At 52.5% G+C, this 15,501-nt stretch overlaps 6 protein-coding genes across 6 annotated transcripts in view; 4 read left to right on the forward strand and 2 right to left on the reverse strand.

The window, feature by feature from the left end:
- Nucleotides 1-444, forward strand: part of Z519_02446 (uncharacterized protein) — a gene marked incomplete at both ends in the record, with an annotated part of 3,812 nt that extends 3,368 nt beyond the window's left edge. Inside the window, one exon of the mRNA XM_016760202.1 lies at nucleotides 422-444. Coding sequence (XP_016623723.1) covers nucleotides 422-444 — 23 coding nt within the window. The remainder of the gene's footprint in view (nucleotides 1-421) is intronic.
- Nucleotides 445-1,160: 716 nt separating this feature from the next.
- On the reverse strand, nucleotides 1,161-1,799 carry Z519_02447 (uncharacterized protein; the record flags this gene model as incomplete). Its single annotated transcript, XM_016760203.1, has 2 exons — nucleotides 1,161-1,627; nucleotides 1,685-1,799. 2 exons carry the CDS (start codon nucleotides 1,797-1,799, stop codon nucleotides 1,161-1,163), a joined length of 582 nt encoding a protein of 193 aa, XP_016623724.1.
- Nucleotides 1,800-5,398: 3,599 nt separating this feature from the next.
- On the forward strand, nucleotides 5,399-10,085 carry Z519_02448 (uncharacterized protein; the record flags this gene model as incomplete). Its single annotated transcript, XM_016760204.1, has 3 exons — nucleotides 5,399-6,161; nucleotides 6,400-9,122; nucleotides 9,204-10,085. 3 exons carry the CDS (start codon nucleotides 5,399-5,401, stop codon nucleotides 10,083-10,085), a joined length of 4,368 nt encoding a protein of 1,455 aa, XP_016623725.1.
- A 191-nt stretch (nucleotides 10,086-10,276) lies between these two features.
- Z519_02449 (uncharacterized protein) lies at nucleotides 10,277-11,140 on the reverse strand (the record flags this gene model as incomplete). The annotated part of the gene is made up of 1 exon (XM_016760205.1): nucleotides 10,277-11,140. The coding sequence occupies one exon, from the start codon at nucleotides 11,138-11,140 to the stop codon at nucleotides 10,277-10,279; it is 864 nt and encodes a 287-aa protein (XP_016623726.1).
- Nucleotides 11,141-11,899: 759 nt separating this feature from the next.
- On the forward strand, nucleotides 11,900-12,439 carry Z519_02450 (uncharacterized protein; the record flags this gene model as incomplete). The annotated part of the gene is made up of 1 exon (XM_016760206.1): nucleotides 11,900-12,439. The coding sequence occupies one exon, from the start codon at nucleotides 11,900-11,902 to the stop codon at nucleotides 12,437-12,439; it is 540 nt and encodes a 179-aa protein (XP_016623727.1).
- Nucleotides 12,440-13,221: 782 nt separating this feature from the next.
- Z519_02451 (uncharacterized protein) lies at nucleotides 13,222-15,108 on the forward strand (the record flags this gene model as incomplete). The annotated part of the gene is made up of 2 exons (XM_016760207.1): nucleotides 13,222-13,434; nucleotides 13,489-15,108. The coding sequence occupies 2 exons, from the start codon at nucleotides 13,222-13,224 to the stop codon at nucleotides 15,106-15,108; spliced, it is 1,833 nt and encodes a 610-aa protein (XP_016623728.1).
- Between the last annotated feature and the right edge of the window lie 393 nt (nucleotides 15,109-15,501).

The raw sequence follows: 15,501 nt of genomic DNA on the forward strand, positions 1-15,501 counted from the left end.
GTGCAAATACTACTCGACAAGGGTGCCGATGTCAACGCACAAGGAGGCGACTATGGCAACGCACTATAGGCGGCGTCACAAGGTGGCCACGAGAAGGTGGTGCAGATGCTTACCAGACTGCCTCCCCACCTAGATCACTAAGGAATGTCGCTGCAATACAATCTAATAGTACACTTAATATAGAATACCTTGTTAAATAACTCTGTTAGACGATTATTAGGGGACTATTGTGGTGGAATCCTAAATTTGGGAATCGCACCTAAATTTAGAGAAGGTCCATAACACTAAGAAATTTCGGTCAGACATTTCAATTTAGCCCGAATTTAGTACGGCGGGACTCTTAGCACAAAGGGATACACGTTAATTAAGCGGACTAAAATTCTTTCTCGAAAGGGCAGTGTTTACAAGATTTGCTTCGTAGGTACTCAGTATTTCCTGGCCTAATAGCCAAAGCGAAGTTAAGTGATGTTGGACACGACCTCTGCTCAGCATCGACAGCAGACAATGAGGAAGCCCAGTGTGGTTTGTATGTATCTGGGATGTAAGCGGTGCTGTATTAGGGTTCTCGGTAGGCAAGGTAATACCTACATTAAAACTCGTTCAGTCCCTTGGCCCGCTTGAGTCACGAACTAACGGCTGCTGTGCCGTCCACGGCACGCACCTGTGGACTTCGTCTCTTGGTCCTTTCTGAGTAGTGGTAAGTACAGAGTACTTTTAAGTAGAGTGCCGAATGGGTCCTGTCGATACCCCAAGTGCCCCAGCACAGCATCTGGGTCGACCGACAGCGCCGCCCCAAGCTTGTACAAAACCTCAGCCTTGCGCGGACTTGTCAACTAACAGAGAGCCTTCTTAACATCAATGACGTGATCAGTGACCACCGGAAAGAGAACTTCAGCAAGAATGGAGATCTTGGGCGTGCCCCAGTCCGCATCTCACCCAGTCGACAGCCGATTCCCTCGACCAGTCCAGCGCCGGCAACGAAAATAATACGCCCCCCCCGGCTCCTTTCTAGATCCCTGACGTTGGGTTGCCTGGCATTGTTGTTCGGCCATATCATTTGCATGCGCTGACAAGCCACTCCGGCGCTACACCTACAAGGACCGAAGACCTGCCCGTTGCAGTTCCAATAGGCATTTGTAGCCAGTCGATGCCAGCTGCCGCTAAAAGCGTCGTTCCAGAGACATCGGAGACTCGCAATTGTTGCTGCCATCAAATTTTCGCTGTCGGGGCATCCTGTGCAGTTCAGCAGATGTGAAGTCGCCATGCCCATTTGCCGCATCTGGGGAATGCGGCACGATAGGATCTTGGGTGCCTTCGATAAAGAGGAGGACATCAATAACCTCCAACAGTCTCGTCCACCCGCCAGGGCTGCCGATTTGAAAGATCTGATTCGAGGCATTCTCAGTCTTCAGGCGGAAATACTTGGGTTGGTGTATAATGTCCGCAGCTTCAAACCCGTAGGAAACTTGGCTGAACCGTGGTACTCGCGTACGTCGACTGACGTTGTCCAAAGAGTATAGGTATGTAGTCACCAGGTGCTTGAGTCTGCAGTCGCTTTCCAGGTCAGGTTCTGGCAGAGGGTCTTCCAGATGGTCCCACAGCGTTCGAAATGCGCCTTCAGTTATAGCTGAGTCCTAGCAATACGGGAAGTTGAAGCTGAGTTCTGGATGTTGTTCCTGCATACCTTTCATGTGGGCGATCACTAGATGAAGAATCTGCGAGATTTCGAGACCAACCATGCCTGTTTTCGACTCGGACAGTACAGAAGGACCTGCTCTACCGTGGCTGAGTCCAGCCATGATGTGAGATTCCTCTGTCTATTTTCGAAAGGATAGCGTTCGGTCCACCCGAATCTGGTGGTTCGGCTTGCACCAACACTGGCGCCGTGCATGACAAAACTCATGGTAAACGTGGAACTGTTCTCGCATTCCTCTTTGTCCTTAGAGGGTGCATCCGACCGCCTTTTAGGTCGCAGGTTTGCGACTCTGTCCCCCGGGTTGTAACAGATGGCCCACACCAACCCAAAAAATGCCCCTTGAAGCACAGAAGATCCTTGAGCTCCTCCTTCCGATACCACTCCTCCGGCCGATGCTCTGATCAAAGCTGCCAAAGCTTCCTTCTTGAAACGTCGACGCTGCATTTCAAAGGTTCTACACTGAACAAGTGCCATTGTAAGCATCCTGCTGTTCCCTTGTCATACACGGCTCGCGCAGTCGTAAGGATAGTGTAGACACCGACTAGGCAAATGCCATCATCGAGTGAATTTTTCCGGAACACAGGTCCCCAGCATGCATCGGCAGAAATGTTTTGCAGCGACGTGGGTAGAACCCGAGTATTCGTCTTGAAATCGAGCATTTTAGCGTTCGAAACAGTGAGAAAAGGACCTGAGGGTTGCCTTAGAAGCCGCTACGATACCGATAAGCAACTTGTCGATCGTTGTACAGACTCTTTGCGCATTGGTTTCCAACGAAATGGCCATCATGTCGCTTTCCACCCGGGCGTATGGGTCTTTTCGGAATGTACACTGAGCCCAAGCCTTTGAATACGGTTGCAGATGCAGTTTTGCAGTCAAATCCGGTGACCGAATTGCGGTTTCGAAGCTGTCTAGAAAAGGATCCACGAATACACTGGCGCCCCGGTCAGGAAGGGCAGGTAGTCACTGAAAGTTTCGCAGCGTGTATTCTGCCCCGATCCATAGAGCACCATTGCATCTCGCAAACTCGTAGGCCTCAAAAATTGAGCAAGCAAATTCTTAGCATCACTCACGTCCAGAGTACACGTCTTTGTATATGCGGCGTCGGACAGTTTTGCATTCCGCCGTAGAGAGTTAGCGTCTTTGGCTTTCTGCTCTCTTGCGGCAGAATCGGGAATAGAAGAACCTTTTTGGTGGCTAGAGCGACGCTGATCCTGTGTCGTGGAGGTCTTAGATGATGCTACTCCCGGCGCTGGTAGGCCCTTGTCTGGATCTATCCCTTCCAATGAGTCCAGCCTAATGCCTGAATCGACTCTTTCCATGGGCTGGGAGACGAAAAGAGATGGAACATTGCTCAACGTTAACCCAGGATATGTGTGTGCCGCGCCGGATGGAACACGGGATTAATTCTCGTTGTGAGACTTGCACTAGTGTTATACGAGGCAGTGGAGGTTTGTCTCACTCATATGGTCCTGACTGCTCTGCAGCAATGGTCACAGCCCTTTTTCTTCTCTCTGCGACTTGAGAGTCCTCGTAGAGCAGCACTAGCAACCTAATGAGCATGTCCAACTTCAAGTACAGAGGGCAGCGTACCGTCATTCGGAGATATTGCATCTCCCACCCATTCCCGGGAGTCATTCAGATTTTCTCGCTTGTCTCTCCAAGCCTAGATTAGAGCCCTCATGAGACGCACACAAAACTAGATTTTAAGCGTACCTCTGATATCGAATCAATCCCATAGATAATGGACTCACTGGTGGTTTCCTTGCGGATATTAGCCTAAAGAGTATCGAAGGGTCGAAAGCCGTAAATGGATGCGCACAACTTCGTGGAGAATGGACTTAAGGTAAAACTCAGGTGCCTCTCTCTCGATCCACCCTTTCGGAAGTGTATAGCTTTTCACCGAGCTCCTTCTAGTCTCGTGGAATATCTGACCAGCAAGTGGCGTCACAATAGGTGCACCGTACTGTCGCTTCTCGCAGCCTCGGACATGGTCCACATATTCTTCTCGCGTCGGCGCAATTCCGCCTCTTACTAAGACTCCTGGTTTAAATATATGTTGTTCCTTATCATAATATCCATATCCGCATGGGCACGTTATCTGGGCGAGCGTTTGATCGTCGGCGTAGACACCTCAGCAGCCGGACCGACACACAGGCTTTGGATTGGAGTCTGGTTTTGGGTCTCTGGGCTTCTTATCCATCTCAGTCTGGGAACTTCATCTTACCAGCTGCCGGGTACCCTAGGCTCGAGGCGAGTAAAAGAGTCTTGAATAGTACAAGAAACCCGGAACGCTCTTCAGCCAAAGCCTCTCCAAACGATCCGTCAGCGACAAGATGAGAGCGTACAAAACGATGGTTTTACATGGACGGAGTGTTCCCGTCAGAGGTAGCTGGATGTGATGCAGTCCGTGGCCGGGTGTACCTGCTTCGCCGCCAAAAAAACCCGAGCGCAAAGGCTCATTGTGGAGGCGAGACCATCGCATTGGCTAGCAGTAGGTAGCTGTAGGCATGCATATCAAACTGAGCTAGGAAAAGTGCATTGGAAAGCCATAGTGGCTGCATGTGATAATTAACCAAACCCGTGCACCCCTCGGGAAAGGGGGGAACAAGATCTGATTCGATGATATCTCAGCCACCATAGCCCGAGCGGAATGCATCGTTCCCCTAAGAACGATCAAGGAATGCATCTCAGGAACATATGGGATGGATATATGAAGATACAGAAACGTTTATTTCGTGGCCCGGGCCGGCTGAAGATTCAAGCGGCGATGCATGGGATCATGGAAGGAAGCATCAGGAACTTTTGACATCACCTGGATGAAGATATTCGACAGGATCAAACAACAAAGGTACCTTTGGGCCCTCGTTCACGTCGTTGGCCGAGAGTACTGGCATTGTGCTTGCATCCCACAAGAAACGACAATTGCGAGGACTAGCCTCGTTCACTGTGATCATCGGCAGGTTTGGCGCAGTGGTGGAAGACATCGCAACCAACATATTGCTCCGAACTCAACAGACATGCAGAGCAATTAGTTTTGAGGAGGCTGTATGACTCTCTTCGGGGAAGATGATCGTGTAACTTCATATCCCTCTTTTCTGGCTCGAAGACGCCGCCGGTAGCTAGCTGGGAGCAGTCCAAATCCACTGTCTTTTTCTGCCGCTGCCCAATGTGCGCAAAGACGACCTCATCTGTGGTACTTTTGGGCGTAGACTTCCTCATCTTTTACGACACGCTCGGACTCATTGTAGGGTCCTCAGAGATGATAATGTGGATGACAAGGCACTGTGCAGAGGATGGAATTTTTGCTCTCTTGATCGAGTGGGGATTCGGTGGGCGTCGATTGGGCATCTTGCTCCTCGAGGAGCGTGTGGGCAGAATTGACTCGCAATGAACAGCTTCAGATCAAACAGCCCATACCAAGATATGTACGGAGTAGCAAGTATAGGTAGGATTGTCTTTGCTCAGGGTATGGTCTAACGAGCAGGCGGCGACTCGGTGAGAGCCTTTTGGGGCAGTCGGGAGACAATGCAGTTGTCAATTTGCTTGGCACTGGAGTCCTTGACTGTCTCCAGCCCTAATTGATACCACCGAGTACAGAAATCACCACGATCTACATCTAAAAGTCACTTGTCGTTCATCTTCGGCCACAAGACAGGTCTCCGCAACTCAACCAGACTACTGACCACTTGAGCCTGCTCGGAAATGGCCCCAAAGAAGAAGAAGAAGCCCACGGCTAATCCTGCTCGAGGCTTTGCCACGACTTCTCTACCTTCTAAGTCCAAGACCGTTGACGAGCCGGATCAGGCTTTGGTTAACGTCAATGATGAATCTCTGGTAGCAGGCACTGATACTAAACTCACGGCACGGCTTGATGACGAGCACGCGGCTCCGAACAGCGGCAAGCCGTCTGAGCACGGTCTGAAGATCCAAGATATGACTCCCGAGGAGTTTGAAGCTCATCTGGAAGAATCTGAATTGGAGACGATGCTCAGCAAGTATGCTAACCGATGCATTGCTGATGCTCGACGTCAAGTGGTCAGACTAGAAACCGAGCGGCGTCAATTGCGTCCGCAGGCCCATAGGTTATCAACATACAACTGGTTGCCCGAAGAGACGATTAACGATGTGTTCGGTATGGACGTTGGGGATACGAATGCTGTATTTCCAGCCTCCAGGGGCGTTCGGACTTCAGTAGATGAAGAGAAGCTCTCGGTCGACCTCTGGAGTTTGGAGAGAGTCTTGGTGTCATTGAACTTTCCGAGTGTCTCACTGGCAGTTGCTTACATTACTGAAATTGCTCTTCTGGGACAGCTAACGGTAACCCCTGACTCCCTCTCTGGTCTGCCTGAAGCTTTGCAATGGTATGCCTCTAAAGGTCCAGCGACGGAACTCATGAACTATGAGCAGACGACAGGAACAAAGACTGGATTGAGTGGTGATAGCACGCCTCTCCAAATAGCATCAGGTCAGTAAGAAATGGCCCGATCCTAGAAATCGTTCAGTTGTCTTTTATGTCTTACAGTGTCAATGAAGGCGGTCGAAGATCTCCTGCCTGCCGCGAGCGCCCAGAAGTTGCGAAATTCCGACTCGTTGGACGCTGTATCAATGTCCCAGGCGGCCGCATTTACCCTCCGTGACACCGTCAATTTATACCTGCTGCAAGTTTTGACCTGCATGTTCCAACAGGGCTGACAAGAATACAGAACCGGCAACCGGCAACCAAAGCAGACAGTCTCCTGCGGCGACTCCTGCAGGAGTCGCAGAAGCGGAGGAAGACTCATCGGCAAGCCCAGAGGCTTCAGAATCTGAGGAAGACAACGACCCTGCGAAACTGACAGAGAAATTTGTTGGAATTCAACAACAGATCTGGGTGGCTCAAAACGAAGAAGCCAACGACAGGATGAAGGCAGTGGCCAGAAAGGAAAAGCGAATCGCTAGATTGCAGAGTAAATTACAACAACTATGTTGTGATCCGCTGTTCGATAAACAAGAAGCAGAAGCTGCATGGGCAACCATCTTGACTCAACTCCAGGGAACACGCCAACAACTCATGCGGGTTGCTGCTACAAAACGGCGAGAGCAAAAGCAAGCCGCCGCTCAACAAAACATTGACGATGATACCGAGATCAAGAAGCTCGTGGCAGAGGACAATGGACCTGCAACTGCTGAGGATGAAGATGGTCTTCTGGGCGGCATGTTTGGAGAATCTGAAGACACTCTTATTCCTCAGCAGAACCACCCGGCATCTGAGAGCTCAATAAGACTACTGGACTTTGGAAATTGGTCTGGCCTTTCGCCGAAACGACTGCTTGATGAAGTCTGTAGAACCCGTGATTCGGGATGTCGAGTACAGAGCAGAACTTTGCAGGAAACCTCATACTCTGCGCGACACACTCTACAAATCTCTTGGACAGCCAATACTATGCCTGAAGGTCTCGCTACGACGGCATTACCACCCGAGATCTTTGCGCAAGTTAGTGAGCGACTTTGGGAATTGGAGATGAGAATGATTGCGGCAGCAAGCACTGCTCAATCGGAAGCTTATATCTGCACGCTCGGCCTGTTTCTGGTGTCAACACTAGGCGCAAGTGAGCAGAAAGCAATTGGTCGTCTGCCGACCGTCTGGAGAGATGTGGTCAAAGACTTGGGCGAAGCAAAAGAGAAGGTCGTCAACAAGGAACGGAAAGAGACCCTGCGGCGGCTTCGGGCGCTCATTCATGAAACACAGGAACGACTGAAACAGCAACAAGCAAAACTCCCCAGCAAGGAGCTAGCTAAGCCGCTCAGCAACGTCAGTGATCGCCGCCGGACAAGAGTACCTGTCTCGAATTGGAGCCCAGAACAAGTTTCTAAGGAATGGAATATGCGAACCTCTCATTCATCTTTTCATGAAATGCTCCAAATCCGCCAACAGCTCCCTGTTCATCAGTACAAAGACCAGATCCTCTCTTGCATTCGCAAAAACGCGGTGAGCGTCATTTGCGCAGAGACTGGAGCTGGCAAGTCATCTGGGATCCCGGTCCTGCTTCTGGAACAGGAGTTCAGCGCCGGTCGAGATTATCGCATCCTTGTGACGCAGCCAAGGAGAATATCTGCTATCACCTTGGCCAGACGTGTTTCTCAGGAGCTGGGGGAGAGTCGGAATGACATCGGCACTAATAGATCACTTGTCGGCTATGCAATCCGTTTGGAGAGCAAGACCAGCAATACCACTCGCATCACATATGCGACGACCGGCGTTTTGTTGAGAATGTTGGAGGAATCCCCGAACCTCATTGAGCTGGACTGCCTCATCCTGGATGAAGTCCATGAACGTACAATGGATTTGGACCTGCTATTTATCGCGTTGCAGAAGTTGATGAAGCGCCGGAGTACATTGAAGATCGTCCTCATGTCGGCTACAGTTGACGCGAAGAAATTCTCGGACTACTTTGGTGGCGCACCGGTGTTAGACCTGCCTGGAAGGACATTTCCTGTTGAAGTGGGATTCCTAGAGGATGCGGTCGAGGTTACCAATGACCTTGCTGGCGTCAAAGAAAATGACTTAGTCGTCCAGGACGAAGATCAGGACTTTGACGAGTTTTACGCGAACGATAAGGGGCGACCTGTCATCGCCGAACCGGAGAAGTACAGTAGTCAGACTCAACAGGCGGTTGTCAACATGGATGAATATCATATTGACTATAGCCTTGTCGCAAAACTCGCCGCCACCATTGCCACCAAACCACGTTATGCGAAATACAGCAGTGCAATCCTGATCTTCATGCCGGGCATAGGCGAAATGCGACGTCTGTACAGCTTTCTCCTCTCAATGGACACCTTCGGCAGAAACTGGGTCGTGCACCTTTTACATTCGACCTTCTCGACTGAGGAGCTCGAGCGGGCCTTTGAGCGACCGCCAAAAGGGCACAGAAAGATCGTGATCGCGACCAATATCGCCGAGACTGGCATAACCATTCCAGACGTGACGGCGGTGATCGACACGTGCAAGGAGAAAATCATGCGCTTCGATGAACGCCGCCAGCTCTCGCGGCTGACGGAGGGATTCATTTCCCGCTCTTCAGCGCGGCAGCGGAGAGGTCGCGCCGCTCGCGTCCAGGAGGGTCTCTGCTTCCACCTCGTCACCAAGCATCGGTACGAAAATCTGATGCTTGAGCAGCAAGTCCCAGAAATGCTGCGACTGAGTTTGCAGGATCCGATTCTGCGGATCAAGGTGTGGAATCTGGGGTCGATTGAGGAGACGCTCAATGCGGCGATCGAGCCGCCTTCGAGGAAGAATGTGCTCAGAGCGATTGACAAGTTGAAGGACGCGGGAGCGTTGGCCAAGAATGAGGCGCTGACGCCGCTGGGGCAGCAGATTGCTAGGCTACCCCTGGAGGTGTTGTTGGCGAAGCTGGCGATCTTTGGGGTCATTTTCAGATGTCTGGTGAGTTGGCATACTGTCGGCGGATAATGGGTGGCATATCTTCTCGTCAAGATATTTATTCTAACCTTTCCCCTGCTCCAGGATCCCATACTCGCCATCATATCCCTCTTGGGCTCCAAGTCACCGTTCCTGCCCATTCCAACTTCCGGTTCACAGATCGATGCTCGACACGCGTTCAGTCGGGGTAACTCGGACCTGCTCTCGTCCCTGAACGCCTACGAAAGCTGGAAGAAAGCCAAAGCAGCCCGCATGGCCCAGGAATTCTGCCGCAAAAACCACATCAGCGACCAGACGATGGGGCAGGTCGAGGCGCAAAAGATTCAGTTGCTCGTGTACCTCGTCGACGCAGGCCTGGTGACGCTGGAGCCGGAGGAACGAGCAGCCCTGAACAGGGCCCGCACTTATTCCGGACGAGGCGGTGTTCTTCCGTCCTACGATATTCCCGCCCGTTACAACCAGACCGTGCCCGACCGGGCCCTCAACGCCATCATCGCCATGGCACTGTACCCTCGGATCCTCATGCAGGAAGGCAAAGGCTGGCGCAACGTGTACACGAACCAGCTCGTCTCGCTCATACCGCGATCTGTCAACCACCCCTCCTCTTCCCAGACTCCCAAGACAGCACCGACGGCACCGCGCTGGCTCTCCTTCTACGAGGCCGTGCAAAACACCCGCAGCGGCGCCCTCAATGTCTTTGAGACATCTGCCATCCCCGAGTCCGCGCTCGCGATGCTCTTGGGCGCGGAAGCGGAGTTTAAGTTCTTCGCGGGGGTCTTGCTGTTGGATGGTGGGAAGGTGAAGCTTTCGGTCAAGCGCTGGAGGGAGCTGATGGCAGTGAAGATCTTGAGGGAGAGGGTGTTGGGCGTGCTGGAGGAGTGTTATAAGAGGCCTGGAGAGGTAGGAGAAGAAGGGAGGGTGTGGTTGGACATGTGGTTGAAAATCGAGGCGGCACAAGAGGGCTAATTCACTGTATTCCGGATGTACTTGTTCCCAAGGTAATATTTGACAGCTGACCGTCAGCATGTTGAGGCCGCTTCAATAATCTTGATCACATTGTTGTGAAGCCTTCGCATTAAACGCCCCAGACTCATCGCCACCAATATTCCCAGGCGCCCCAGGCTCTCGCTCTCCGCCCGGAAGGAAGCTCCCAGCATTTATCTCAACAAGTAACCGCCATCGACAGGCAAAGGAACTCCAGTGATCCACCCAGCCTCATCACTTGCCAGAAACACAGCCGCCCTCGCTACATCCTCCACTTTGCCCAGCTTCTGTCCGAACGGATGTTTCCCTTGAATCTCCTCCAACTCCTGCGGCTGGCCCTGTAGGTTCTGCGTCATGCTTGTTTCCAGAAAGCCCGGGCAGAGAGCGTTACAATGAATCAAATCCTTGGCATAGTCCAGTGCAATCTGCTTTGTCAACATGACCGCGGCGCCTTTAGATGCGCAATAAGAGGGCGTACCGTAGAACGGGACGAGTCCTTGAACAGAGGCCGTGTTGATGATCCATCCCCTCGAGGAGTAGATCTGAGACTGTCCGTCCAGCATTTGCTTGAGAACGTACTTGCAGCCCAGAAACATGCCTTTTGCGTTGATAGCCATTGTCTTGTCGTAGTCTTCTTCGCTTGTCTCGTGACATCGGAGTGGACGGACATGTGTGCTCTCCACGCTAACACCAGCGTTGTTCACCATGATATCTACCCTCTTGTATCTCTGCACACAGGCTCGAATGGCGAGTTCCATGTCCCGCGCTCGGGTGACGTCGGCTTTGTGGTATGTGGCCTCACCTCCCAGGTGGCGGATGCGTTCGTGCGTTCCTGGCTGACCGGTCACGCGGTTGTGAAAGTCGTCTGCACGCTGAGTCGATGGATTGATCGCGTTCCGCGGCGTTGGGTATAGGTCGATGCAGAAGACTGAAGCGCCTTCAGCGGAGAGGGCGAGGGAGATGGCTTGTCCAAGTCCGGAGCTGGAGCCGGTTACGACGGCCACGCGACCCTGCAGACGGCCAGAGGGGGACATCATGGTCCTAAGAGTGCATATAAGGAACTCCAGAGAAGGGAGCGAGAAACAGAGACGAAATCTACCTTTTGACGAAAGAGTCAATGTCACCGCATTTTGAGGTGTCGGTGGAGGATGATGGTATTTTATGATATCACAACGATCATCAAAGGAGCTTCCATAGGCGGGCTTCTAACGACCAGTTCCCGGCATCTCAAGTATCTCGATAACGCACAAGACACGGTGCATGAGGCTGGACACGGAAGGGACAAGGAAATGATAGGTTGATTGATGTCAGAGAATGGGGCGACACAACATGCGGGAAAGATGGGCCGCAGCCTCGGCGCCGGAGGAACCTTGTTCCCTGTCCGCTTTCCATCCTTCGCTGCGGACAGCTGTACACTTCCTCCCAAAAGGGCTCAGGTCTGTGATGACTACACTGAGGGATGCACGAACCGTGACATATAGGGTGGCTGAGAGGTACGGAATAGATATCAAATAGCTTTCTTTCCTCGGTGCAACTAAGGGCGCAGAAAGGATCCCGCCTCGCCGTAATCGGTACAGGGTATACAATCATAATTCTTGGCCATCTCAGCCCCATCATCGGCTTACCTACCTATCAAATTAGGGACTAGGGCCACCGTCTCGCCCCCCTAGCCTTGCGCAGGCTCAATGCTGCTGGACAACCTCCAGAACTAATGCTCTTCTGTCAAGGATCTCGTCCTCGTTGATACCTCGCATCCCAGCCGTCACCTTACCCGGTTGCAATTGGGCATGTAAGCGATGTTTGTATGCCGCCCGCTGAGGCGGCTGCACGTCTGTCCAGCATTTCAATGTGAGAACCCCAGCCTCAGCAAGACCGGTCCCATTTACTGCTTCAGCACGGTCACCAACCTGTTCCACAAGTCGGGCAAATACCTTCCGCCACGCCCAACCCTCTCAGATGCTGAGATCAAACACACCTACGTCAAAGGCACTGGACCAGGCGGTCAGAAGATCAATAAGACCAACTCGGCCGCCCAATTGACACACATTCCAACTGGCATTGTTGTCAAGTGCCAAGCCACGCGCAGTAGAAGCCAAAACCACACTATTGCCAAAAGGATTCTTGCCGAGAAAGTGGAATTGCTGACAAAGGGTGAGGAGAGCCGGGCGGCCAAAGTAGTGGAGAGGAAGCAACGCAAGAAGAGGAGTGCGGATAAGAAGAAGCGCAGAAAGTACAGACGGCTGGCAGAGGAGAAGCTGGGCCTTCAAGGAGAAGACGTATGTACTGAAGAAGGTGACGGTTCGGAGGAGGATGTCAACAAGGCACCAGGCACTTGAGAGTCAGAAGTTGATTCAGCCAGAGACAAGCCATGTGCCAAGAGGATGAGCCGTATATCGAGTCAAGGCAATGACAAACGCCCCCTTTCTGTTCGCGGTGGTCAACACATCTTGGCGGCTTTCCTTCAGCCTCGCGCACATACAGTCTGCACAGCCTTGCGTTCAAAAACACACAATTACTTTCCGTGCCCCCAAAAAGAAAGAAAAAAACTGACTGCCCACCACAAATGCAAAAACTCTAATTCAAGCCCAACTTCCCGGTGGAAGCTGAGGTTGAATCGAGGTAAAACCCCCGGCCGTGGAAGGGGTTTTTTCCGTTGTCTCGTCAGGTCCTCTCCGGCCTCGGACAACCCACAGATAGGGAGCCGTATTTGGACGCGGAACCCCCAGTTGAAATATCATGCAACAGGGCCACCTCAGTGGGCAGCTTACAGGGTCAGGGCAGTTACCTCCAAGGATTCTCGAAACTCCCAAGAGAAGCTGTCTCATGCCCGGCGGCCACACCCTCACGCCCCGACTAGCTCATCTAGCAAACGGTGGTGTTGGCCATTAGAGATCAGGGCTCAGGATAGACATGAGAATTGTTGACAGAAATGGTGGCTCTAAAATATAGGAGCTTTGAGTTATCTTCTGCCAGACCAGTCCCGTTTTATGGGCACATGATTGCGGATTGAAGAGTGAATCGCCAGAGCTAGGATTTCTCATCTTTTGTCCGCAACACTCTCTACAGTCTACACACCCATCGCACGGGTTGGAGGGCACTCTCTACCGCGGAAGTCAAGATGGTGAGTTCGTGGACCACGAAGCTCCGTCTTTTCTGCTTGTTTGTACTGTCTCCTCTGATGATCCTATTCTTCGTCCATGTGTTCGCGATCCCTGTCTCGCCCTCCTTCACGATTTCTGGCATCGACGGTCGGATCTCCCTCAAGCACATCCTACGAAAGTTGCTAGAGAAGGAAAACATCTTCATTCCGGCCAGCCATCCTCACTTCCATGTAGGCCACAGTGCCAATGCTTCTTCTTAACCCGTCGAGACTGAACCTCGATAGTATGTTGGACGATGGATGCCCACGGCAAATCAACTGCGGCGGGACGCAGCATTTCCAGGTCTGTTGATCAGTCAACACGAAGAGCCGGTGGAAGCACTAATTGTTCGGGCAGGTTCATATGTCGAGATGGTCATAGCGAACGCCACCTGCCTCTATCTTTCTCTCAATAATCCCAACTTTGCCTCCAAACAGCAGCAGCCAGAACAGGTGGACGCCGGGGATATCCATCACTCCGAATTCGGGTCGAGCGGTAGCAATACCAGAGCTTCAGAACCCGTGAGCCTCATGGTATCGATCGAGGGCCACAACACCTACTGGGTAGAAGCGGCTGGCTTGGTTGTTCCGATCGTCAAAGACCTTGATCCACGAGAGACGTACAGAGTCAGGCTCACACATGTGGGAGGCCCGAACGGCACTGGTGGCGTCCTCGAGTTTGAAGGCATTTGGGTTGACAATGCCACATCTGCGGAGGTCAGAGCAGCTTCATCGGCCTTGAACGAGACGTCCTCGCCAGCGAGACTCCTTCCCGTTGATGAACGTTTCGACAAAACTGTCCACAATGATCAGAATGCGTCCCGGCCAAGGAGGGAAATTGTCGAGATCGTCACGTCCGAGATATCGCTTTCAGCCATGAATCATCGTCTGCACCCATCGACTCTGCGAAATGACTCGCACGAAAGAATACAGGCTTGGTGCAAGCAGCTGGGGGCAGAATCCCATGTGGATACGGTGATCCTGGACACAACAGGAATCGGCTTGATGCCAGCAGGAGAGTCGGGACCGAGTGTGCGAGATCAATTCTTCCGCGCAGGACCTCTGGGGACAAGGGCTTTTGCACGTCCCTGGAACTTCAAGCTGTACAGTCCCTCGGTGCTCCTCCTCCAGCTCGGACTCGTGGATTTCGTCCAATTCTTCTCTCCTTCTCCCGACGCGAGGAGGAGCAAACCCGTCAACAGGCATGCTCTGGCCAAGTTCACCAACGAGTTTGTCGACGCATACATCAAATTGATCCAAGCAATCCGTGCAAACGCGTATCCCTTTGACCCGAACACCGCGACGATGAACGGGTTGGCCACGGATCTAGGCGATGACGGGAGCTACATCTACAACTCGGCGCCGTCCACGCTCTCAATATTCCTCCTCGCACCCTTCTCCGCAACACGGCACTCGGTCACGAAGAAGCTCAAGCTCGACAAAGTCATTTCCAGCGCCCTTGCCCAAGTTGCTGCGACCCTGCAAGCCGACGGGGACAAGTCGACTTTCTGGATCGACACGACCGGCTGGCTAGACGCGGCCACGGACTTCGAGGGCGGCCGCTCCGATGACTCCAATTCGTCCAGACAATCGCCACCACCACCATCGTCAATGCTCAACACGTCAGGAAGGTCCAAAGTCGCGACCCTGCTCACGGAGCACCTCTGCCCGTACTTCGCAGGATCTTCTTCATCCGCCGGCTCGCCGCAAGCTGAGGAGGCGACTCCAGGGGCCCCACGACGAGCCTGTCCATTCGATCGCTACGACCATTACCTAGGCAACGTCTACCTGCCGACGGACGTCGACTTCGACAGGACCCTCCTAGAGCACAAGATCGACTCAATCAAGCTCAAGTTCAACCTGTAGGGGCGCACAAACCGGGCTCGGCCTGGCACGGACTTTCGAAGGAAATACTAAAGTACGCAGATTTGAACACTGCAGTTGGGCGCCGGCCCCGAGGTGAGAAGAGACACGTATTCATACAGCAACCGAGGTCCTGGAAGGTGCAAGCAATCTCGTCCGCATTTGGGATTCGCTCCCATGCTTCTCAACGTCCAGGATCTGGATGAGCTCATGTACGGTGGCCACAGTTACGACATCACGTCTGGACAGCGTTCATGGACAGAACTCCGGCCTTCTTATGTAGAATAAATAACAGGGTTTGAGATGATTGTTGAGACAATGTTTTCCTTGCTGCCATGGCGGGTATAATAAAATCCCCCTGTTCCCCCAGTGCTGACACATATTACATCGTTTGTC

The sequence above is a fragment of the Cladophialophora bantiana genome, assembly GCF_000835475.1.
Source record: "Cladophialophora bantiana CBS 173.52 unplaced genomic scaffold supercont1.3, whole genome shotgun sequence".
NCBI classification, from domain to species: Eukaryota; Fungi; Ascomycota; class Eurotiomycetes; order Chaetothyriales; family Herpotrichiellaceae; genus Cladophialophora; species Cladophialophora bantiana.